At 47.6% G+C, this 25,362-nt stretch overlaps 2 protein-coding genes across 4 annotated transcripts in view; both read right to left on the bottom strand.

Moving 5' to 3' along the window:
- The window catches only part of LOC110550542 (ubiquinol-cytochrome-c reductase complex assembly factor 1), a 79,693-nt gene extending 68,009 nt beyond the window's left edge, over window positions 1–11,684 (bottom strand). For 2 of the 3 annotated variants that reach the window (XM_021640483.2, XM_021640484.2), the window contains exons 1-2: window positions 11,523–11,684; window positions 4,637–4,741 (exon numbers count right to left, since the gene is read on the bottom strand). In XM_021640483.2, coding sequence (XP_021496158.1) covers window positions 4,637–4,741; window positions 11,523–11,546 — 129 coding nt within the window. In that variant the 5' untranslated portion in view covers window positions 11,547–11,684. Of the gene's footprint in view, window positions 1–4,636; window positions 4,742–11,200; window positions 11,202–11,479 lie in introns of all 3 variants that reach the window. The other variant, XM_060382986.1, reaches the window with a different exon arrangement.
- Window positions 11,685–21,043: 9,359 nt separating this feature from the next.
- Gdf5 (growth differentiation factor 5) lies at window positions 21,044–25,362 on the bottom strand. Its single transcript, XM_021640545.2, has 2 exons — window positions 24,357–25,362; window positions 21,044–22,427 (listed from the first exon to the last, which is right to left on the bottom strand). Exons 1-2 carry the CDS (start codon window positions 24,967–24,969, stop codon window positions 21,553–21,555), a joined length of 1,488 nt encoding a protein of 495 aa, XP_021496220.1. The 5' UTR covers window positions 24,970–25,362; the 3' UTR covers window positions 21,044–21,552.

Below are 25,362 nucleotides of genomic sequence, written 5' to 3'. Positions count from 1 at the left end.
TTTTCAAAACTGGAGATAGATAGGTAGGTAGATAGATAGATAGATAGATAGATAGATAGATAGATAGAATCGAGGTCTTGCAATGCTGCCCGCCCTATGCTACAACATCCCATTGTTATTTTGCTTTATTTTTTATTTATCTATTTTTAGAAAGAGTCTCATATGAACCAGACTAGCCTCAAACTCACAAGGTAGCTGCAGCTGGCCTCTTCCTACCTCTGCTTCCCAAGTGCTGATGACAGTATTTTGCTGCTGTTCTTCTTGAGGCAGGGCCTCCCTGTGTACCTCTGGATGTCCTGGGCTTGAATTGACAGAGATCACCTGTCTCTGCCTGTGTCTCCCGGGTGCTGGGATTGAAGACATAGACCACCACACCTGGCTATAGTGTTATTTTTAATATGGTTTTAGGTTCACAGCAAAACTGAGCAGGAAGCACAGGGTCCCATATACATTTTCCTCCTTTTCTACACACACTCTCTCCCACTGTCAGCACCGCACCGTACAGTGGTACTTTATGACAATGACCTACTTTGACTATCCATCCGCTCAAAATCCACACTTCCTACTAACGATTAACATGAAAAACACAACATTGTTTCATTTTAAGTAAAATTACAAGCAAAATCATGAATGTATGTGGGTAAGCCTAAAAAGCAACACACAGAAATGAAAGGGTTATTTGATCAAATTGGAATTGTGGGTAGCAGACAAGGAATGTAACTCAGTAGTAGAACATTTTGCCTAACATGGGCAAGGCCTTGGATGTGATCTCCTGTACCACAAGGGGGAGGACAGTGGTGGGAAAGGAGAGAAGGGAAGAATGAATTACGGGTAAGTTTGGAAATTCAATGTCCAGATTCCCAGTATGTCTTAATTGCCTTTACAATTAAAAGGGGGTTGGGGAGGTGGGAGCAGAGCATGGTGGCACACGTCTTTATTCCCAGCACTCAGGAGGCAGAGAGGCAGGTGGATCTCTGAGTTTGAGGCCAGCCTAGTCTACATACACAGCAAGTTCAGCCAGGACACTGCCTCAAGAAAAAAGGGGGTGGGGTGAGGGGTGGGGAGGGAATAGAGGGTTAATCCTTCAATTCTGGTTTATTCCAAAAAGAGGAGTGATAAATAGAATTAACAATGATATTCCTGTTTCATCTTAATAAAGAAAAAATAGTTTCTCATTGTGGACTAGTACTATTTGTATTTCTTTCCAAACAAGGATATTAAAAGATTAGTCAGAACTCCTCTGCAGTCCCAGAGACACTTATGCTTTAATTCTCAAGTACCAAGCAGGCTTTGTGAAATACAGACTAAACACAGAACACCTCCCATGACATCACATACATCAGTGTAATGGCCCATCTAGAACACAAAGCCCTTACACTGCCTCAAAGAATGCGGCCGGTGTAGCCTGAGCAAGTGCTGGGCTTCTCTCTGTTAGCATGAGGCTAGACATTCTTCTCCGTCCCCAGAGCTTCACAGTGGTCAGTGGACTGACTCCTACCTTCTTCACTGAACTGCTGAGGAGTCTGTGGACCAATGCCTTCCTACTGGCCTGAAGATCCACACACACGCATTTACCTTTTGGACCACCCTTCCTGCCTTCGCTCTCTTCAAAAAAGACTCTGGAAGACCTCAGTGTTTTATCTTTCAAACTGAAGAGACATTAATGAACAAAATAATGGAACACTACTACTTTTTTTTTTTTTTTTTTTTTTTTTTTTTTTTCCCAAAGAGGCCTTCTCAGCCAGGCAGTGGTGGCACAGGCCTTTAACCCTAGCACTCAGGAGGCAGAGGCAGGCAGACCTCTGAATTCAAGGCCAGCCTGGTCTACAGAGTAAGTTCCAGGACAGCCAGGGCTCCATGGTGAGACCCTATCTCATAGATAGAAAGAAAAAAAGAAAGACAGACAGACAGATAGAACAAGGGAATGAAAGAATGAAAAGAATGTAAGATTTCATGCAACAGGAGAGCAGGAAGGCTCAGCTGGCAGAGGCCCTTGCACAAGCCTGGCAACCTGAGTTCAATCCAAATCCCACAAGGTGGCAAGAGTGAACTCCTGACAGCCGTCCTGACTTTCCCATGAGAACTACGGTACGTGTCCACCTGCACTCACACACACATAATAAAATAAGTGAAAGCTGAAAAACAATTTCACACTTATGTTCCAAAAAGCTTGAGGACCGAGGATGCTTGGCTGGCGTGCAGCCAGCCCTGAGCTCCATCCTCAGCAGAGATGGAGGCAGGCCCACCAGCAGTTCAAGGTCATCCTCACCAATGTGAACTCAAGAACAGTCTGGGACACACGAGTCAACAAATAATAAATAAAACAACAACATCTAAGAGGTCTTGGAAGCTTGGGGGGCAGTGGGGCAGCAGGGCAGCGGCAGGCTCACGCATCTCTTGACTGCTGTGGGTACGTGTGTGGTGTGTCTCACAGGTCGGCAGAACTGTAAGCTCCACCAGGGAGCAGCCCACTTGCACTCCTTTTATTCTCTGCCCCAGTGCTCAACACCATTCTGGGCATGGAATCAGTACTCAATAAAAACTAGGTAGATTTTTTTCTTCTACTTTGTTCAAAGAGAAGGACAACCTGGAGAAGGTCCAAAAAAGAACCACAGAATGATCAAAGGGAGGAATAAAAGGTCCTAGTGGAAAGGTTAAAATGAACTGAAGTTGTTTAGCTTGGAGGAAAGGCAACTGAAGAATTAAGGAGTAACTTGGAATAACACTGGGGCTGGAAGAGGCTACGGAGGTCTCCCGGTCCAACTTTTTCACATCATAGATGAGGAAACTGAAAACCAAGGGAGAGGCTGCAATGTGGTGAAGTTAGGTTAGGTAATTTTTATTTCTTAATTTTTGCTTTGTAGTGTGAGTGAAATTTACTCAAACAGCATGAGCTTAAATAGTAACAAAAATAGCAATTACAAAGCTGGGTGTGGTATCACACACCTCTAATCCCAGCACTGCAGAGGCAGAGACAGGCGGAGCTCTGAGTTGAAGGTTAGGCTGGTCTATAAAGAAAGAGCCTGTCTCAATAAATAAATCCTCAGTCAATAACGGCAGGACTAACAGAAAGAGGAAATCCACTCCAGGCAATGCCGCTGTAATGATTGCTGGAGCCAAGAATCAGCAAGAGAATTATTACATAATCTAGCAATCCAATTTGGACATACATCCAAAAGCATGGTCAAACAGAAATTTTTTTACGCACCCGTGTTCACTATAACATTACTCACAACAACAAGAGGTATAGAAACAATCCAAACATCCAATGAATCCCACTGATAAACAAAATACAGTATATAAAGAAACATGAGGCCAGCCTGCACAAGAAGAAATCCTGTTCCATACTATAGTATGAATGAACCTTAAAAAAAAAAAAACTTAAGCTAAGTAAAATAAGTGAGCCAAATACTACATGACTACACTTACATGTGACTATTAGGGTGCTCAAACTCCCTGTTAAAAATATGGAAACATTATGCTGGGCATGGTAGCATATCCCTTTGATCCCAGTCCCCGGAGGTAGAGACAGGCAGATCTGTGAATTCAAGGCCCGCCTGGTCGACACAGCTAGATCTTGGACAGCCAGGACTATACAGAGAAAGGCCATCTCGAAGAAAGAAAAAAGAAAAAAAGAAAAAAAAGAAAGAAAGAAAAAATAATGCTAAGAAAAGAAAATTAAGTCTATAATGCCAAAAAGAAGTATATAAGAAATTTGTATAATAAAGACTATCTAAACAGCATGAGTAACATCTGTTCTAGTATGTGAAAAGGCACCAGAATATATAACATGTTTATTTGGCATTTGTTAAGGTGCTTAGCTATTTCCTTTTTTTTTAGTGCTAGAGACTGAACCCAGTCCCTCAGGCATGTAAGAAACCGAGCTATATGACAGCCCTGTCAGTGTACTTATGGGAAAAATTAATATGCACACATTTCCATAAAGAATGGAAGAGGCCCAGCAGAGATGAAAATGTTGACATTTTCAGATTTGAAGTAACAGGTGATTTTTATTTCCTTTATTACTAAAGTATTATATGACTAAGCCAGGTAGTAGTGGCATACACCTTTAACTCCAGCACTCAGGAGGCAGACAGGTGGATCCCTGAGTTAGAGGCCAGCCAGCCTGGTCTACAGAAAAACCCTACCTTGAAAAACAAAAACAAAATTAAAATTAAAAAAAAAAGTGCTATATGACTGACAAAATAATTAAGAAACTAAAACCCTTTAAAAAGCCTAAGGTTCAAGACATCATAATAATCCCTGTGGTCAATGTAACTAAGGCCTTAAATAATCATCTTGGATTTTATGTTCGTAAAGAAAAGGGAATATTTTGTTGCCCAAAGAAAAGTAGCACAAAGTAATTTCAAACAGAAAACTGAAAAGCTAGCTCTAGGATGAATACCTGGAAAAAGTCCCTAACAGTAAAAACCATCAGACTGTAACGTGGTATCCTGGGCTAGGCTCCGCTGCTGGCTATTTCGGAGCAACGCCCTGGACACCGTACTCACAGAACCTCCCTTGAAGGAAGCGCAGAGGCGCAGAGTGGTCTGCGGCTTCTGCGGCTTCTGCAGCCCACAGTGCGGTGTGCACAGGAATAATGAGGTTTCGTACCAGCCAAAAGAACAAACTTTACCTGAGACGTGCTGGCCGGAGCCCTGCCCCACTGCCTCTGGGTAGGGGACGCTGATACCAGCTGGCTGCATACCGGAACCCACTGGGAGATGCTAGCCTGGTTCCTCTGGAAGAAGAAAAATATTGTCAGGAATCAGAGTCCACATGTAGAGAGCAGGGTGTGCCAGTGACTCTGTGAAACAGTAAGAATTACGTATGTGGCTGGGGCGGTAGGGCACGCCTTTAATCCCTGCATTTCGGAGACACAAGTGGTGGACCTCTGTGAGTTCAAGGCCAGCCTGGGCTATACAGTGAGGGCTACACAGTGAGACCTTGTTTCAAAGGGAGAAGAAATACATATTTAGCCTTCAAGTCTGGCTCTTGGCAAGAGTTCCTAAACCTCCTGGAATTCGGACTTGAGTGTTCTGTCCTTCGTTAACAGCCACTTTCAGACATCCAAGTTATGCTAATAACTGAGGACAGAGGTCTGGTTGGGTAAAGGAACCAACCACTTAAACCTCACGTTGCCAGAGAGCCACTGAATAACCGAGGTGTGTCACCCTACTCATACAAAGAAATACACGAGTATCAACAACCTCCCAAGGTCACAAGGTTAATCAGCGGCAGCTCTGGGATCAGCACTGGAACCCAGGTAGCCACCGCAGGATCCCACACACATCTAAGAGATCAGAAAAAGAACACATTATCTCAAAGGTCCTCTAGTTCTAATACTGGAGGCAGAACCAGTAGGAGAGCTCTGAACCAATGAAAATAGCATAATGGGGAGGGGGGCACTGGACAGACGGCTCAGCGGTGAAGAGCATTCACTGGTGTCAAAGATCTGGGGGTTGACTCCCAGCACACACATGATGGCTCACAGCAGTCTGTAACTCCAGTTCCAGGAGAGTCAATGCTCTCTTCTGGCCTCTGAGGGCACCTGTGTTCACCCATGTACGTACACACGAGTATTCAAAAAAAAAAAAAAAATCATGCCAAACCACTGGGAATGGCACAATGACTTGCTGGCATGCCTCCCGATTCCCCGGACCCACGTGGTGGAAGGAGAGCCAACTCCTGGAGGTCATCCTCTGACCTCCGGACCGTGGTGTACATGGGCACATGTATGTGCAGACACATACATACATACATACATACATACACAAAACACGGTCTAGAGCCACCTAGACCTTTTTATTTGTTTATTAAAAAAAATTAAATTAAAACAGCTTACTGAGGGCCAGCAAGATGGCTCAATGGGTAGAGAGATGACCAGAGTTTGATCCTCAGATCCCACCAGGTGGCAGGAGAGAACCAACTCTCAAGACCAGACACACATTTGCTGTACCACATGTCTCTACTCATACACATACACACACATACACACACACACACACACACACGTAAAAGGAGTCAGAAAGGGTTGAGTCTACTCTTGGCTTCTCTAGTCATAAACTACATGAAATAGAAAAATCTATGAGGTCTGGTTGCCTCTTCTACAGATTAAAGATTAAGTCCAGTGGCCCTGACTGCACCTTGTATTATGAAGCGAAACCCAATCCCCATTTCCTCGAAGGCAGGAGAGTCAGGTGAGCTGGAGAAAGGCATTAGAATCTTAAATCTTCAGGTGCTTTTCTTTTTTTTGTGTGTTCCATGAGCTTTGGATGATGTATGTTTCTAATACATCTCTGATAAACATCTCTGATCACGTCTCTTACAGGGAGGCTGAGGCAGAAGGATCACAAGTTCCAGGAAAGCCTGAGCTACACACAGAGACCCATTTCAGACAAAATAGGAATAAAAATGTTTTATTTCAACTAAGGTTTGGTCTGTTGAAATGGTTTCCAAATGAGAGATGCAAGTTTGGGTTTCTTTGTAAACTCGGTTATGTTATGTAAATATGTTTTTGTTTAAATCCCAAGTGTGGGATTTTAGTTGGGCTATAGTCCACACCTATTAATTGTCTAGTGTGGGGCAAGATTTCTGCCAGCTGGTAAGAGCCTGGCACATGCCTTTGGCATGGAGAGGGGCATGGTCTGGGGCTCTGAGGATATAAATTGAGAGCCAGGAAAAAGAAGAGGTGGCATGAGGTGCTGGTGCGTGGCCACTAGCAGTTTGGAAAGAACAGAGAGAGAGAGAGAGAGACGGTGTGGTGGTTTGGAGAATACAGAGAAACACTTCAGGACTCGGTGTCTTGAAGGAGATTTGCCGGTTGCTGTTGAGGAGATTGGTAGAGCTCTAAATGAACCCCTCAACCCTAAACAGCTGGGAGAAGTAAAGGGGTCTGGCGCCCCTCTACCCACTAACCTTCTCTCTCCTACCTAGGGTTGGGGGGTTGGAAAGGAGGTTGCGGCCTAAGTTTTTAAAACAAGCGCACAGAGATGTCTACTGGTGTTTTGTTTTATTAAAACTGATGATTTGGGGGCTGGGGAGATGCTTCATCAGTGAAGAGTACCAGCTGCTCTCCCAGAGAACCCAGGTTTGATTCCCAGCACCTACCTTGTGGCTCATGACCATCCATAATTTAGCCCCAGGGGATCTAGTGCTCTCTTCTGGCCTCTGTGGGCACCGGGCACACACATGGTATACATACACACACCTATGTCTGTGCGCACACACGAAGGCAAAACACGCATAAACCCAACATCAAATAAATTTTTTAAAAAATGATAAATTTACTAGAGTCATTCAGCATAAGGGATCATTTCCTAAAAATATTAATACAGGTTAAGACAAAATTCCTCGAGTCAGGGTCTAGAGGGGAAACAGGAGGGAGTCACAAGTACAGATAATGCAATGTAGACTGGAATACAGTCTGACCAGTGCTGTGCCATACATGAGGCCCTGGGTTCCATCCCAGCACCAAATAAATCTAGCGTGCTAATGCATCCCAGTAAAGCTAGAACCTAGAAGGAGGCAGGAGGATCAGAAATCCAAGGTCATTCTCAGTTCTTTTTGGTTTGGTTGGGTTTCTGGTGTTTGTTTGTTTTTTCAAGACAACGTTTCTCTGTGTAGCTCTGGTTGTCCTGGACTCTCTTTGTAGAACAGGCTGGTCTCAAACTCACAGAGATCCAACTGCCTCTGCCTCCCAAGTACTGGGATTAAACGCATGGACACTACCTCCTAACTTTAGGTTTCAAATTTTTAGCTTAAAAGAGAAAAATAAAGCCAGGCATGTAATCCCAGCACTGTGGGAGGCAGAGACAGTCTGATCTCTTGAGTTTGAGGCCAGCCTGGTCTACAGAGTGAGTCCAGGACAACCAAAACTACACAGAGAAAATCTGTCTTGAAAACCAAAAAAAAAAAAAAAAAAAAAAAAAAAAAGGGCTGGAGAGATGGCTCAGAGGTTAAGAACATTGGCTGCTCTTCCAGAGGTCCTGAGTTCAATTCCCAGCAACTACATGGTGGCTCACAACCATCTATAATGAGATCTAGTGCCCTCTCCTGGTGTTGGCAGGCACACATGCAGATAATAATAATAAGTAAATTCAAAGAAATTAAAAAAAAAGAAAATTATAAATCTGTTGACATACATATGGAAAGCTATAGAGAAGCATAGTTCTTATAGCTCTAAAATCATGTTGGTATCAACTCAAACAAAATTGTAATAAATTAGGGTGCTAATTATATCTCCAGTATAATCACAGAAATTACCCTCTTCTATCCTACCTCCAAATATTGAAAAACCTTTTACCATGGGCTAGGTCTTATATAGCTGAATGCCAATGTATCTGCCTGTTATGGCAAAGCATTTGTTTGGTTTTTTGTTTTTTGGGGGGTTGGTTTGTTTGTTTGTTTTTGGAGATAGGGCTTCTCTATGTAGCCTTGGAGGTCCTGGAACTCACTCTGTAGACCATGCTGGCCTTGAACTCTGCCTCTGACTCCCATTAGCTAGGCATGCACCTCTGCCTGCAAACTACTTGAGACTGTTAACAAAAAAAAAAAAAAAAAAGTCAGGTCAGACATAATGGTCTTTAATCCCAGCAATTGAAAGGCAGAGGCAGACAAATCTCTGTAACTTTGAGGCCAATCTGGCATAGATAGTCAGTTCCAGGACAGCCAGGGCTGTGGAGAGATACCCCTTCTCAAAAAAATAAATAAATAAAAATAAAAAGCAGACAGGAGGATCAATGCAAGTTCAAGACCAGCCAGAGCTACAAAGTGGAACCTCACCTCACACCCAAAAAAGCAAAGAGCTTGGTCATTTCTCTAAAGATATATAAATGACCAATTTAGAAGCTCAACATCACTAGTCACAAGGGAAATGCAAATTGTATTGTTTCACACCCATTAGAATAACTCTTATCCAAAAACAAAACAAACACTAAGCTGCAGAAAAACTAATTTTTTTGCACATTGGTGGTAGAAATATAAAACAGCTCTTCAACTGTCCAGTTCCCAGCATCTACGCCGCGCAGCTCATGACCACTTGTAACTCCAGCTCTGTGATTCCACTCATGCACCCCGGAGGATCACAGCTGTCTGCAACTCCCATCCCAGGGGACTGAACACTTTCTTCTGGCCCTCACAGGGAACAGGCACACATACAATGCACAGCCATGCACGCAGGCCAAACACCAATAAGCAAAAAGTAAAAGACAGAAAAAAGGCCAGGCATGGTAGCACGTGTCGATAATCCCAGACCTTAGGAGGAAGGGGCAGGAAGAACAGGAGTTCAACGCCAGCCTGGGCAACATGAGACCCTATCTCATAAAAATAAAAAACATGAGAGCTGGAGAGATGGTGGTTAAGAACACCAGCTGAAGCTGGGCCTGGTGGCACACATCTGTAATCCCAGCACTCGGGAGGCAGAGGCAGGCGGATCTCTGTAAATTTGAGGCCAGACTGATCTACAAAGTGAATTCCTGGCCTACACAGAGGAACTCTGTCTCAAAAAAACAAAATTAATTAGTTAATTATGAACCTTAACTATGGGATGTAATCCTGTACAAAGCCCTGGGTTCCATTTCTCCCACCACATAAACCAGACATAGTGGTGCACTCCTGTAGTCCCAGCACTGAAGAGGTGAAGGAGAATCAAAGTTCAAGTCCAGCCTGGGATACTTGAGACACTGTCTCAAAAGAGAAAGAAGAAATCATTATCATCACAGAAATAAAGCTTTCATTATTCACTGTCTGACCAAACCTAACAATTCACTGATTTTTAAAAATCTGGGGTCAGATTTTCTTCCTTCCCTCCTTCTTTTTTTTTTTTTAGACAGGGTTTTTATGTAGCTTTGCTGACCTGAAACTCACCCTGTAGCCTGTAAACCAGGCTAGCCTTGAACTCAGGAATCCCAGTTATTTATGTGTGTGGGTGTGCACATGCCTGGGCACACATGCCACATTGAATATGGAGGTTCAACAGCAACCTGCGGGAGTTCTCTGCTCCCTTGTGAATCCTTGGGATAAAATTCAGGTCTTCTGGCTGCCTTTTCCCAGGGAGCTGTCGCTGGGAACTCTGGGAAAGTCTCTATAGCTTCATCAAGTTCTGTTACAATGTATAAGATGACCTCAGGGTTCCTATCCAGTCAGGCATTTTGTACAGTAAGATAAACAGGAAATAGAAAAACAGGCTCAATTACTAGAGAGTAAATGGGAGGTGGTTTTTATGGACACTACCAGCAAAGAAGAAATGAACCGGTAATACTCCTTAGGAACAAGAAATTTAAGAGCTGTTCGCTAATCTCCAAGGCAAAAGGGGGTGGTCAGGCCTCTAGCCCAATAATTTGTCTTCTAGTTCCCCAAAGTATCTACCTTAGAAAATAATTTAGAGCTCAGCATAAAATTCCTTACCTAGCATGCATGAGGGCCTGGATTTAACCCTTACTACACACACACACACACACACACACACACACACACACACGGTCGCACATGTGCGCACATAAATAATTTACAACAGGGCAGTGGCCATTTCCTCAGCCATCCTCAGATCTTAATTCCACTTCTGCCTTAGCATCTGTAATTCACTTCAGCAACTGAACCCTTTGGGCAACAAGAACAGGCCTCAAACAAAACTTCCTGAGCGGCACTTGGGGCTTTCCGCGCTTTGTTAAAGTGGCAAGGAACATAAGTTAGTGAGTCACATATAAAATGACCAAACACATGTAAAATACATATAACAGTGCCCTTGACCAAGCTCCGCAAATACCTGACTACAATTACAAACTGTCCCACCCCTTCGTGACTAGACACCAGATCCCCTGTCACTGTCATTTTCTTAACCATCCCTAGAAGTCGGAGTGACTCTCGAGGCCATTTAAGGCCAAATCTCAGGAGGGACATGGACAGAGCTACCCTGAGGGACTACAGAGAGTGTAGAAATCTTCGCACCTTCATCTATCCATTCATTCCTTCACGCCTTCAACAACTGTTAGGTTTTGCCAAATGCTATGCTGGGCAAAGTCAAAGCCGTTTCTCCTGAAGCTTTGCTCTGATGACTTCTGTATGTCACCGAACTAGACAAGTAAAAAATCATGTAAAATCTCTAAAACAAACTAAAAGAACCTCAGAAGCCAAAGGGACTGCAAGAAGACAAATGTCCTCAGTTTTGACATGGACCTGGGACTCCCTTACTCAAGGTCACCCTTGTGACAGACATGAACTAGAACCCCCTCCCCACTCAGCGCTCCCGACTCCAGTCAGTGACCCACGTGCTCTCCTCCCAAGGAGCGATCCTCATCACCTAAAGATGCGAGGTCACTACCTTCTAAAAAGGTGGAGGAGCCAAGGCCAAATGAGGGGGAGGGAGAAGTGGGAGGCTGCCTCAGTTTCCCTGCGGAAAGGAGACCACGCAACCGAGCTACCGCACAGGCTCCCCAACTTATCCCCCGCTCCTCCCGCCCCGCCCTCTCCAAGCCCAAACTGAAGACGCGCGTGCGTGTATAGAAAAGTATCCCTGCACTCACAAGGACTCGCACCAGCAACGCCATGTTCCTCCACAATCATTTCCGGGTGAAGGGTGGGCTTCCGGAATCCCGAGCGTCACCACCCCCTCAGGACGCCGTCCTCTCCTCCGAGGTAGCCGGGCTCGGGCGGCGCGGGCGTAGAGGTCGCGCTGCGAACCCGCGGTTTTCCTGCCGTGGATCTGAAGGGGGTTCGGGGCGCGCGGCTCCTCGCCGGTCTTCCGTCCCCGGCTGCGCGTCACAAGGGCTCGCGTTCTCCCCGCACACCGCCGCCTGGAGCCGGCCCCTCACACCCCCCTCAGCCTTCGGCAGCCCCGCGGCAGCCATTCCTTCCCTGACCCCGCCCTCAGCCCACGGGACGGGAAGGTACAAGGCGGTTAAAACGGAGCCCGAGCAGTCTGACAGCCGTGGACCGCGGTCTCGGAAAGCCAGGAGGTTGCCACGGGCTGACCCGACGCCTGGCCCAGGAGGAGCCCGTGGCTTGTGGTTGGCTAGTTGATGAGAGCATCTTGAATGCTGATAGCAAAGAATGAATGAATGAACAGCCGGACGTGGTGGCGCACGCACTCCCGCAGGCAGAGGCAGGTGGATCTCTGTGAGTTTGAAGCAGCCTGGTCCACAAAGGGAGTTCCAGGACAGCCAGGGCTACACAGAGAAACCCTGTCTTGAAAATAAAAAGTAATTGAGGAGAAGGAAGGATGAGAGGAGTTCCCTGTGGGGATGGGAGAATGGATGGTCTTGGCTGAAGAACCAAGAGAAGTAGGAAAGGGAAGACATTGCAGTTTCAGGGACTGACCAGGAGCCAAGAGCTAGCGGTTGAAGCACTTCCGGTCCACCCAGTCAATAAAGACGCACTGAGTATTAATCAGTTATGTATCCAGCATACCAACACCAGAAAGGTGTTGGTAACTCTGTGGAACTCGTGAGCTGGTGGAACAAGTATGGGTAGACAACTCGTGAAAAAAATAAAAACTTATGTGAAAGAACCAATAAATAATGAATACAAATAGTATGGGCAAGGACTTGGCCAGTTTGGCCAGATAAAACCTAACTGAGGGACAGGCATGTAAGACAGGATCCAAAGTGTTCTCTCTCTCTGTCTCTTGCTTTCTCGCTCTGTGTGTGTGTTGTGAACAAAATCTGATGTAGCCCAGGCTGACCTCAGGCGCTATGTAGCTGAGGCTGGCCTTCAAGTCCTCATCCTCCCTGCCTCCATCTCCTCCCAAATGCTGGGATTACAAACCTCTGACACTAATTCCCTGTCTCTCAATTTTGTTTGGTTATTTTGAGCAGGTCTTACTATGTAGCTGTGGCTAGCCTGGGACTCACTGAGAATCAACTACCTCTGCTTCCCAACTGCCAGCAAATCTGGCAAAATTCTGTGTATTTTTCAAGTTTGTAGTTTAAAAATGTTTACATGTAGAATGACTAAATTAAGCTTGTGACAGGCAAGACAGTGCATCTTGTATCCTCCATCTTGTATTCTTGCTGAGGCCATTTCAGTTTGACTAGAACTTGATTTCCTTGATGAAGAATACTGTGGAAAGTTACCCAGCTCTATCTTAGGACCCCAAGGTCAAGATACCGTAGCTAATCTCTTTTAGCTTCCGTTAAACTGCCTCTGTGCAAACCTCCTCCCCCAGCTAACTGCTTATCTTAGCTTTTGTTAAATTCTTGCTTATGTGAAGCCTAGGACATGATTTCTGCTTTAAAAAAAGACCCATGCTCTGACCACTCAGTGCTATACTTAGGATCTAAATATCTGAGTGTAATCCTGGCTGAGTGGAATAAAGATTTTCAATTGCCAATAAATTGTGTCTAAGTTTTCATCTATGGTGGGCTTCCCATAACAGGCTAATTAGCATATATGTTCATGTGTTGAAAAAATACTCTTTAAGTGGTATATTAAAAAATATATTATTCAAAAAGTAAAACACTCCAGGCAATGGCAGCACATACCTTTAATCTCAGCACTCAGGAGGCAGAGGCAGGCAGATCCCTGAGTTTGACCAGCCTGCTCTACATAGTGAGTTCCAGGGTAGCCAGGGCTACACACAGAAAATGCCTCAAAAAAAAAAAAAAGAAGGGTATGTATATATACAAAGTGTGTGTATATATATATATATGTGTGTGTGTGGGTAGGTGGGTGTGGAGAAAGAACACTTATTAACTATAGTCACTAAAATGTAGTAGGTCTCTTGAATTTATTCCTCCTTTCTAACTAAAATTTTGTGTCCTTTGACCAACATCTCAACCTCCCCCTAAACTGCTGATAGCCACCATTTGCTGTTCACCTCTGAGTTGAAAAGTTTTAGGTGATGAATTTGTGTGCCTGACTGACTTAACAGTGCCCTCCAGCTCCGTGCGTACTGTCCCAATAGACAGAATTTTCCTCTTTTTGTCTGGCTGAACAGTATGTAAACATTTTCTTTCTCCATCAGTTGATGGATGCTTACATTATTGACTTTATGTGTTGGTGATTGTGATTAATGCTGTATGAACATGTGAATACTGATTTTATTACCTATAGATAGATGGCCTGTAGTAGATTACCTAATTCTGCGTTTAAGTGTTTGTGGGGTTTTCCCCCTGTCTCAGTGTCTAATCTAATTTATATTTCTACCTACAGTATTGCAAGTGTTTCCTTTTCTTCACTTCCTCAACACTGGTTATAATGTCCAGCCTCACGGATGTGATGTCTTACTGTGCTTTCAATTTGCACTTCCCTGCTTACTAATGATGAAGTATTTTTTTCCTTATGCCTACAGGTCAATTATATCTCTTTTTGGGAGAAAATATCAATGCACATGAAATAAAAATTTAAATTAAAAAAAAAAGAAAAAGGTTGAAGAAATATTACCCAGACCAATTGCAGGGAATTTTTATCCAGTAGATTTTAAGTTTCAGGTCTAATGTTTTAAGTCTTCAATAAGCTTTTCTTGTATTGAAACAGGTCTCACTCTGTGTGGATAAGCCAGGTTCCAAACGTACAGACTTGTCTGGCCCCGCCTCCTGAATGCTGAAGTCACCAGTTTTGAGTTGATTTTTGTACGTGATGTAAAGCACACTGGCATCATTATGTGGGCTTCAGGGACAAAACCTGGGTTGTTAGGATTGCACAATGCATTCTTTTTATGCACTAAAGCATCTTTCTTGCCTCGCCATAGTTTTTTATTTGTGGTTTGAGACAGGGTCTCTCTCTCTCTGTAGTCATGCCTGTCATAGAACTGTCTATGTGGACCAAGCTGGCCTCACAATCACAGAGATCCTCTTGCTTTTGCTTCCCGAGTACTGGAATTAAAGGTGTGGGCCAACACACAGAGCTTTCACGGTGTGGTTTTTTGGTTCTTGTCTTTATTTATTTGTTTATTTTTGTTTTTCCAGGCAGGGTTTCTCTGTGTAGCTCTGGCTGCCCTGGAATTCACTTTGTAGATAAGGCTGGCCTTGAACTCAGAGATCTGCCTGCCTCTGCCTCCTGAGTAGCTGGGCTACAAACATGCAACCGTGCCCGGCTTTAAGTTAAAAGGCTTAGGGATGAAGTATTTGCTTTCTCCACTCGGTAATTTGTTTGTTTGTTCATATGGCCTCTCTGCTAGTGTTCTCCTTCAACCTCCGTGTCATGCAACCCTCAACAAGCCCTTTCTACTTCCTTGTCTCCCTGAGGTTGCTCTACTTCCAGTTCCAGTTTCCCAAGTCATATACAAGCTCTTCATGGCCGTAGAGGATCAGTACCTTACCTCAACATGCTCATAATCCCAGCCCCAAGGAAGCCATCAGGCTTGCTCTGAGTTCAAGGTCTGTCTGGACCAGTGCAGTTTGAAATCTTGTCTCAACACAAACACCAGGGGACAGACTAATACTCTCAAGGCACATTATATATTTTTACTAAAATGTCTTTATGAAACCCATGTGCATTGAACAGACACCAATAAATTTTTTTCAGAAGTAATTCATGGTCTTAAAAAAAATAAAAGCAGCCAGGAGGTGGTAGCAAAAGCCTTTAATCCCAGCACTCAGGAGGCAGAAGCAAGTGGATCTCTCTGAGTTTAAGGCCAGCTTAGTCTACAGAGTGAGTTCCAGTACAGTCAGAGCTACATCTCAAAGAAGAGGAAGAAGAAGGAAGAGGAGAAGGAGAGAAGGAGAAGAGAGGAGGAAGAGGAAGAAGAGAAGAAAGAAAAAAGCATTCCAGAGTCTCCCTAGGGAACAGTATCGTCCTACAGAATGAAAGTTATAGCAGCTACGTCGTAGGGTCAGCTGTGAGAACTGAGGATGAAGGGATGTAGTACTGCCCCTGTCCCATGCAGCAACAATTGTCTTTGCATGTCTCGGTGCACTGTTCTAGCCTCTGGAACGACATGTTCTGACTGCATCTCTTCTACTGACAGAAGTCCTGAAGTCCCCAGTGTCTCCTCACGCTGCTCTTCTCCTCCTACCCCGTCTTTATAGCTCTAGTCTCTCCAGCTCAGTCCCTTAAGACAGTATCTCTAGGCCTCTCACTATCGCATCTTCTGTGGCGATGCCTTTAGTCCCAGCACTCGGGGGGCAGATCTCTGTGACTTTGAGGCCAGCCTTACTATGTAGACTTCGAGGTCTACATAGTAAGTTCAAGGACAGCCAGAGCTACACAGAGAGACCCTGTCTCTTTTTTTTTTTTTTTAAACCTATGAAACTTTCATTTTTTATGAGAAATATCCAATAACATTTCTATTGTTTTGGCCTTTTTATGCAAACATATCTAGGAAAGACTGTTTCCCATCAGACTTCCTGATACCCCAGCTTTAAAAATCTTTATGCCCCTCCTCTTCTGCAATGTTCTTGAGCCATAGAAACAAAAGTGAGACCCTGTCTCTTAAAAGTCAGAAAATCTCTAAAACAAATCCAGCTGTGATGATATATAACGAACACTGTTTTCCTTTTTTTTTTTTTTTTTATTTATTTTTGCAGTGTTGGGGTTTAACCCCGGAGTCATGTCATGCACAGGCTAGGCTTTTACATCTCTGAACCATGACCTGTCATCCCAGTCCTGAAGCTCCTACTTGTATTAGCATTCAGGCAGCCATGTTTTACTACATTAACTCTACAAGCTTCACAACCACCTACAATGCCATTTCCTTTCAATCTGAAGTTGGTGAAGCCACAATTTTCTTTATATCCTAGACACTTAGTTATGGAGGTAGTTTCATGGATATAAATGAATAAGTTTTTTCTTTCCTGTTCTATTTCATCTACTCTCATCCAGCCTCCCTTGTCCCAACACACTTTAGGTTCCTTGTTTTCTTTTCCATTTATGTGTGAACCTTGAGATCATTGTAAGTATGAAATGTTCCATAAAGTGCTAATACAAGAACCGGGCACATGACAAGCCCTTGGTAAACATTTTCAGTGCCTCTGACTTCATTATCCCAACACTCCAACAGTACAGTGTCTGTGCCTGACTAGACCTTCAAATAACTATTCATTAATCAATGAATGGATGACTAGATCAAAAATTAATGAAATGGATCTGGACATGGTGGCACACGCCTGTAATCCCAGCACTCTGAAAGGCAGAGGCAGACAAGTTTCTGTGAGTTCGAGGCCAGCCTGCTCTACAAAGTGAGTCTAGGACAGCAAAGGCTACAGAGAGAAACCCTGTCTCGAAAAACAAAGTAAAAAACAAACAAAAAATGGTGAATAAGTACCCTTGTATGCTGAATCTAAGGACTTATAATTTTTCAAAATTCATATATCTTTATGTCATGTGTGTGTTTCCTCTTATGTATGTATATGCACCACATGTATGTTACCACATGTATGGATGGTACCCATAGAGACCACAGAAGGGTGTTGACTCCTCTGGAAATGGAGTTACAGATGGTTGTGGGCTGCTGCATGGGACCTGGGAGCCAAACAGGCCTTCTGAAAGAGCAGCAAGTACTTTCAATAGCTGAGTCATCTCTCAAGCCCCCGACTTATAACTTTTGTATTACACCTTTTTTTACAGATTGGGAAACTGAGGCTTGGAGAGGCTGAATAAATTGGCCTGCACCACGTAGCTGGACAGTGGTAGAACCAGGGTTGGAACGCCCTAATTCCCATTCATGTGACTAGCCCTGCTGTGCTCCAGCACAGGAGAGCCAGCTGAGTTGGAATGAAGGCTGTAAGGCTTGCTGAGGTTGTCTGTCCCAGTCCTGGGCAAGCTGTTTCTCCTGTTGTGACCCTGGGACACAGGATGTGGAAAGGGCCCGGCGATGCCGAGCGCAGTGCTGGAAGCCTCCCTTCTTTCCTCCCCTCTGGGCCTCTCATGTTTCCTGCCCTAAACTCTGCTCTGCTATTTTTCCCAAGGAACTAACAGCATGGTGTGTCCCTAAGGAGACAATTTTGGGGCCAGGGAGCCAAGCCAGGGAGGTGACTCCATTGCTGGCCAAGACAGGGGTCAGTGGACTCAAGGCTCGGAAGAGTGGGTATAAGAATGGGGAGATCTGCAGATGTGTGCTGGCCACTTTGCCACTCCCCTGGGTATCAGCTTCCTATCTACAACAGAAGTCAATGGTCCTCTTAGGATCTGGGACGTGGTGGTGAACACCTTTAATCTGCACCAGGGAGGCAGAGGCAGGCAGATCTCTGTGAGATCACCGCCATCCTGAGCTACAGAATGAGTGGCAGGATAGCCAGAGCTTCACCATGAGGACCACACACATGCACAAACAGTCCTTATACTTCCTGCTTAGGTCAATTTAAGGCAAAATAGTTAACATTCACTGAGTGCTATCTTTGTGCCACTTACTCTCCTGGCCTGAGTGTCTTTCCTATCCTCACAGCTGGCTTTGGCCCCCTTTTCTTTTTTCTTTTTCTTCATTCATTCCTTTCCTTCTTCCCTTTCTCAAATGAGGAACCAAGATGGACATGGCGATACATACCTACAATCCCTAAAAGCCAAGGACCAGCCTACAACATAGGTCGTTGTAGGGCAGCTGGCTGCATGGCAGTGTCTGTCTTTTGTTCAAGGCCTGTAACTTGTTTTTAAGATTTATTTTTGTTTGTGTGTTTGTGTGTGTGTGTGTGTGTGTGTGTGTGTGTGCTCCCATACTCGTGTGTGTATTCACACCTGTGTGCAAGTACCCACAGAGGAGGGGGCTTTGGATCCCCTGGAGCTGGAATCACAGGTGGGTTATTAGCCCCCGATGTGGGTGCTGGGAACTGAACTCAAGTCCTCTGGCAAGGGCAGCAATTGCTCTAAACCACTGAGTCATCTCTGCAGCCCCCAAGGCTTACAACTGACAGAAGAAGACAAAACTGAAGCTTGAAGCTGCACAACCTTTTGAACCCTTCAGAGCGGGGCAACTATGGAATGGAGAGTGTAAACAGAAAGCCTGAATTGTCTGTGTGTGTATGTGTGCGCTTGAGCATCCAGGCGCACATGTACCTTTGTGTGTGCATATGTGTGCTGTGTGTATTCACGCACAGGCCACGGGTTGATAATGTCTGGTATCTTCCTTGGTTACTCTCCATCTTATGCTTGAGGCAGGGTCTCTCACTGAACCCGGAGCTCAGTGATTTCTCTAGGCAGACTGGTCAGCGAGCTCCAGGGATCTGCCTCTGCCTACCTCGCTCTGGGATGGAAGACAGGTGCTGCTGTGCTCTGGATTTTATTCAGGTGCTGGGGATGAAAACTCGGGTCTTCACGCTTGTATGGTAAGTATTTTACCAAACGAGCCCTCTCCAGTAAGCCTTTTGAGCACTAATGCAGTACACAAGTGCACAACACCCTGTGGCTGCAGCCAGATGTGGTGCTGGGGGAGAGAATTCTCCAAGGATGCCATGGCCCCGATCTGAAGGTTGGGAGGGAAGGGCTCTTGCCACTCTCCGTGGTCAGATCAGACCTTAGAGTTGGGTGAAGGGGAGAAAAAAAAGTTCCAGGGCAGGTTGGTGTGGGAAAGAAAGCTGTTGGGGTGTCCAGCCAGAGCTGTGACCATTCTCTCACAGCCTAGCCCTTCAGCAGGAAGAGTTCTGTGACTCAAGTGATGTCTTGCTGGAGCGAAGGCTGGGAGAACTGTCCAAGAAACAAGAGCCACATGGCCCAGGAAATAGGTACCCAGGGCAGCCAGCACCACCTGCGACCCTTTCGTGCTGCCCACGGGTTTTCTAGCCACCTCGCTCCTACACTGCTCTCCCTCTAACCGCAGTTGTCTCCTTGGCCTTGCCAGGGCCTTCCTCCGGGCTCCTTCCCTCTCACACACCAGGCCTCTGTCTGCTGTGGCAGCTCTTTTGTTTACTTCCAGAGCTCCCAGGCTCACGACTAGCCAAACACAACGAAGCCTAGCCAGAGAGAACTCAGTTCCAGACTCAGCCTGGCTCCTCTGGGACAGGTAATGGCCTCCATACCAAGGAGACAGCTTAAAAGGAAGCTGCCACTGCCCTGGGCTCTTGCTTCAGGTCCTGACAACCCAAAGGGAAAGGACACAAGACCTGCCCATTGTTCGGCAGGGATCCCTACTCTTGAGACAGCTTTGGCGGGGAGCCTTGGGAATCAAAGACCCAGCTGGAGAGAGGTGGGGAAAATTTTGAGGCCCTCTGGGTGGGAACCAGCGACTTGGACTTCTCCTGGTCCTTGAGTCTCTCTTTAGCCAGGTAGAGTCTGGCCTTGAGCCACATAGCCCTCACCCCCCACTCTGAGATCCAGGTGGCTAAGTTTCCCCATCAGAGAGGACTGTCCTCTCCAAAAGTCATGCCCTCCACCTCTCCAAAGATTCTAGCTAAGAAAAGGAAGTGAGCATTTACTGTGGGCCAAGTTCCGAGCGGGAAGCCCTGTGAGGATGTGCCTGGCATTTTCTGTCTGCCTGAGGTCAGCAGGGAGATCAATGATTTTGTGTGTAATTACGTACTTATATAATGTGAAATGTAAAAGGGGGGGGCTCCGCCTCTGCCTCCAAGCTGAGCGAACAGTGAAGCGCTGTCTTCACACAGCGTCAGAGAGCAGTGGGGTCCCAGGCCAGACCATGCCCCATCCTGCGAGGAACAGTGGCCAGTGGCAGAAACGAGACACCACCACAGGGAGTCGGACAGCCTTGGCAGCCAGATGCCTCCATGGAAAAAAGTAGAGGGCCCTTTAAATGAGGCCCAGTGGACTCTGTGATTGAGAGTGGGGAACGGGATTGGGCAGATGCTGGCGAATGAAGTAGAGACGATTTTTTAAAAAATCAAGCCTCCCCAGCACCCCCCCCCCCCCGCCCAAGGCTTCATTTTGGAGACAGTGAGCTTGATTAAGGAATGTAAAACTCTAGCTCTTTGCTAGGCCCCAATGGAGTAGAAGGAGCTGGGGACCAATGCGCCTTTGGAAGGATCAGGAATGGGGTTAGAGGTGAGCCCTGGCCCTGACCAGATGTATGTACTCTCTGCCCCATTCTGCTTCAGTTCCCAGGAGTCGGGGGTGAAGTCCAAGCCTGGGAAACAGTTTATACCTGAGGCAACCTACCTTCACTCTCAGGGGTAGCAATTCCTCTAAAGGCCGGGGTCCCCTGGAGTAAAGAAGAAATCTGCCACAATTTTAGGCATGAAGATTCAGCTTTTTATCTCATCCATGTACATTTTAATCTAACAGTCTAATAGGCTCGTACTCTTCACCCCTGCCCAAGTCCTTTCCCCTTCTTGCCCAGCCCCGGCAATGAACATCTCATCTGCCCTAGGGGCGGGAAGTCACCAGGCACAAAGGTGATTCAGAGAGGGTATGGCACTTGCGGCTCTCCCAGGAAGCGCTTGCCTTACAGCTCCAGCTTCTCTGCAGAGTCTGGAAACTGAGGACGCCCAGACAGGAGAGAAGGCACCTCTGCTGCTCTGGGCCTCAGTCCCACTGAGAGTCTCTTCCTCGGGCAGGGATCTTCAGGCGGAGCACCCTTTGGCCCAGCTCACCCCCAGAGAGCAAGGCTGCTGAAACCCTGCCCTGCAGGCTGCCGGGATATTGCAGACGCGGCTTCCCAACCCCTCTGTGATTCCAGGAGCGGACGGAGGGGTTCTCTCTGGACGGCCCACCCCGGAAGACAGAGGGCGGGCGCTGCTACCTGCAGCCGCAGGATTCCACGACCATGTCCTCGTACTGTTTGTATACCACATTGTTGGCCGAGTCGATGAAGAGGATGCTGATGGGACTCAGCCGCGTGGGCACACAGCAGGTGGGGGGTGTGGACTCCGGGTCCATGGAGTTCATGAGGGTCTGGATCACCGCGTGGTTGGTGGGCTCCAGGTGGGAGCGCAGGGGGAACTCGCACAGCCCCTCGCAGTGGAAGGCCTCGTACTCCAGGGGCGCGATGATCCAGTCGTCCCAGCCCATGTCCTTGAAGTTGACGTGCAAGGCCTTGCGACTGCAGCGAGCCTTGAGGTTCTTGCTGGGTCGCTTGCCCTGGCGGTTGGCCAGGGGGGCCCGCCGTTTCCGCCGCTGGCTGAACAGGTATTCGTACACAGTCTTGTCATCCTGGCCAGAGCGGGCCTTAATCTCATTAAAGAACAGGTCCCGCTTCTTGGTACGCCCAAACACCAGGAACAGGGCCTTCTCGTGGACCTGCCGGGCAGCCCGCTCAAAGCCCAGGCCACGGAGGTCCACGGCCCGGCCCCGTTCCCAGGCCTCCAGCTCCAGGCACAGCTGCGCCGAGTTCTTAAAACTTCGGAAGAGTTTCCAGATGTCGAACACCACCCAGCCAGACCCGTCCAGGCCTGGCACGGGGCGCACATCCAGCAGGGCTGCCGGCTGCCGGCCGCTGGGGCAGCTGGACAGCTTCAGCTGGGCGGCCCGCCCGCTGCCGGGGACCGCCGGCGCGGCCACGTCCGAGGGCTTCCTCCGGAAGATCCGCAGTTCAGCCCCCAGCAGCCCATCCTTCTCCAGGGCACTGATGTCAAACACGTACCTCTGCTTCCTGACCACAGGGCCGCGGTCATCTAGAGAAAACAGCCAGGAGTTAATCCCTGTCACTTCACCAAGACAGCCTCCCACCTCTGGGCCTCCAGAGAGGACCCAGCTCTCTCCCACTCGAGAGAGAATTCTCCAACCTCTTCCCCCCGCGCTACGGCCGAAGCCAACACCCAAACCGAGAGCCCTTTTCCAAATGGAGGTAGGCGTGTGGCGTGCCGCGGTGCTTGAGTAGAAATATGTATCATTAGAGTCGTTAGCCTTAGAGCTGCTTTCTACCAGTGCCCACCCCAGCCGCGAGCCAGCAGGATGGTCTCCCGCAAGTCAGGCAGGCGGTGCGCACGTTTAAATCACCCACTTTTCCCAAGGAGGACCCTGGAGCGCCGAGTCAATTAGAGGACTCATTCAGTGTCATCCAGCTAGGGGGAAACAGAAAGAGAACTGCAGCCTGGAACTTTAAGACTCCATTCTGAGCTTCTTCCCTCTTAAAGAGCTTAGTGCTCTTGTTACGGCAGGGCACAGATGCGGAGTAAACTGAGGCAGGCCACGCAGCAGATTCAGAGCAAAGCGGGTCTGCAACTCAGCTTCCCCAGTCCCCAGCGTAACGGTTTTGCGAACATGAGTGTTGTGTGTGTGTGTGTTGGGTTCGTGAGTGTATAGAAGGTAATGTAGATGCTATTGGCATCTGTAAGCACAGTTGGGCTTATGTGAATACTTGAAATATAATGCCATATAGATGTGTGCATGTATGTGATTTATTCACCATGTGTATAAACTATAAAGCTGTGTATGTGTGTGTGTGTGTGTGTGTGTGTGTGTGTAAGCTCAGTGGTATCTCTGAATCAGCATGCCCTCCTTCCTAAATGCCAATATGCCATTAGGGAACATTCAAATATTGCTCTAGAAGGTAACTAATTAGGCCTTTAAACTCTCCATCTCCCCCTCCCTAAGCTCCCTTAGTGCTGGGGGGGACAGGAGGACTTATTTTATGAGCCCTAGAGGGGTCACAGCTTTCCCTGGCTGGGCAGGCAGCCAGGCCACCTCCCCCACCTCTGCCAGACCTGCTGCCTCTGGACCTCCCCCACCCCTGTCCTTCCCCCACCGACCAGCTCTAATGAGGAGCCTCTCCCACTTTCTGGCCCCTCCCCCACCCTGCCAGCCAAAGTCCCAAGACTCAGAACCAGAGCTGCGAGAAACTTCACCGGCTGCCAGCTCGCAGCCCAACTATCTCCGCGCTGTGGAGACCCTGAGACTCAGAAGGGAAGGGATTTGCTGGGGACACAGCAAGTGGAGAGGAACGGCCCTTATCACTGGGTGGGCAGAGCTCCGGAGAAGCAAGGAGGACAAGAACTCTCCTGGGTTGCTGACGAAAACGGCACGTGTTAGGCTAGGACACAAGGTGTTCCCATCCAAAAACGCTCTCACCGCACCCAGCCCAACACCCACGTAGTACACACATAGGCAGAGAGACCCCCGGAGGGAAGGGGCGTTCTCCAGTCACAGTGTGAGTTAGACCCTAGGTCAGCTGCCTCCTCTGTCTTCACATAATCTGCCCCTTTGCCCCCTATCTGAGGGCAAAGTTGCAGAACCACGGGGACCTAAAGTTTCTTTCTCTCTGCTATATGAGAAAAACCTGGAACTTAGAAACCTCAGCCAACCCACACAAGGCACAGAGCATGACCCAGTAATCAAGAGCGGGCCTTGGAGTCTAGTATCTGGCTGGCAGGTCATGGCTCCTCTCTGCTCTTTAGTGCCCAATTCTGCACCTTGCAGAAGTTGGCCCTGGTGGTACCTACATGCCCCTAGGACTGGATCTGGTATCTGTGAGATAAACCCCAGATTCCCACCCTAAGCTGAAGCATACACTCTCCCCCAGCTGCGTCCGCCAGGATTTTAGAACTCCTGAGTCTCTGCAAATGCCCCACCTGGGTCCCTGCCACCCCACCCCACCCCCTCACCTTGCCCTTTGTCAATGAAGCTGGTGATGGTGTTGGCCAGGCCAGCCTCCAACTTCATGCTGCTGTTGCCTCCCTTTCTGTCAGCATCGGACAGCGTCCTGTACAGCGAGAGCATGTATTCGTGGGGTGTGATGGGGGGTGGGCGGAACGGCTCCTTGGGCTCTCGAGGGGTCCCAGGCTCCCTGGTCTTCTTCAGCAGGAAGGAGCTGGGGGCAGATCCTGCCTTTGAGGATGCTTTGCCCCCAGGAAGCTGTCCTTTTGGGGTTACAGTCCGGGCTGCAGTCTGCCTAGCCTGGGGAGGGGGTCCTGGCTTGGTTTCAGAGCCACCGGATCTGGGGGGCATCTTTCTGGGTTCATCCTTCTTGGCCTGTGTCTGCCCAGAGCTTCCCTTTGCCCTGGCATTGGTGGCCCCCACACCATAGCTGTGACCCCCTGGCCTAAAGATATTCCGGGCCAGAGGTGGCCTCTCCTTGGCCTCGGCTTTGGCTAACCCTGGCCTGGCTCCTGGGGGTCTCTGGCCTAAGTCAGGGGCACCCAACACAGTGCAGATGAATTCCAGGTCCAGCCAAGCCAGGTGCCAAAGCAAAAAAGTGAGGAGTTTGGGGAGTCTCATCCTCTGGCCAGCCGCTGAATGACACCACAGAGAAAGGCAGCAGCAGCAGCGAAGGTGTCTCTGGCTTGGCAGGAAAAACCATGAAAGGAGCGGGTCTTCAGAAGAAGCGGTGGCAGCAGCAGCAGCAGCAGCGGCAGGCAGGGCTTTCTCCTCAGTCTGAGCGTCTTGAAGTCCGCCGGGCGTGTGTCTGTATCCAGTCCCATAGTGGAAACGCTCCCGTGTCCAGACGTGCACCGTCTCCAGTCAGCAGCTGAAAATAACTCGTTCTTGAAAGGAGAAAGCCGACCGCCCCCTTTCTCCCGCACAACTGACTGAGGGCTTGAAGGAGGCTTGTATAAGGCTGAGGGATTTTTCCAAGAAGGAAGAATGGCGTAATGCTGCCTGTGCGCTCCA

The sequence above is a fragment of the Meriones unguiculatus genome, chromosome 4 (assembly GCF_030254825.1).
Source record: "Meriones unguiculatus strain TT.TT164.6M chromosome 4, Bangor_MerUng_6.1, whole genome shotgun sequence".
Classification (NCBI taxonomy): Eukaryota; Metazoa; Chordata; class Mammalia; order Rodentia; family Muridae; genus Meriones; species Meriones unguiculatus.
This window is presented reverse-complemented; position numbering and strand designations above follow the sequence as displayed.

Excerpts from the sequence above, each read along its gene's own strand:
- Gdf5 (XM_021640545.2), bottom strand. The coding sequence starts at position 24,969 with ATGAGACTCCCCAAACTCCTCACTTTTTTGCTTTGGCACCTGGCTTGG. Across the intron at positions 22,428-24,356 it reads CTTCATTGACAAAGGGCAAG|ATGACCGCGGCCCTGTGGTC; the intron begins GTGAGGGGGTGG and ends TGTTTTCTCTAG.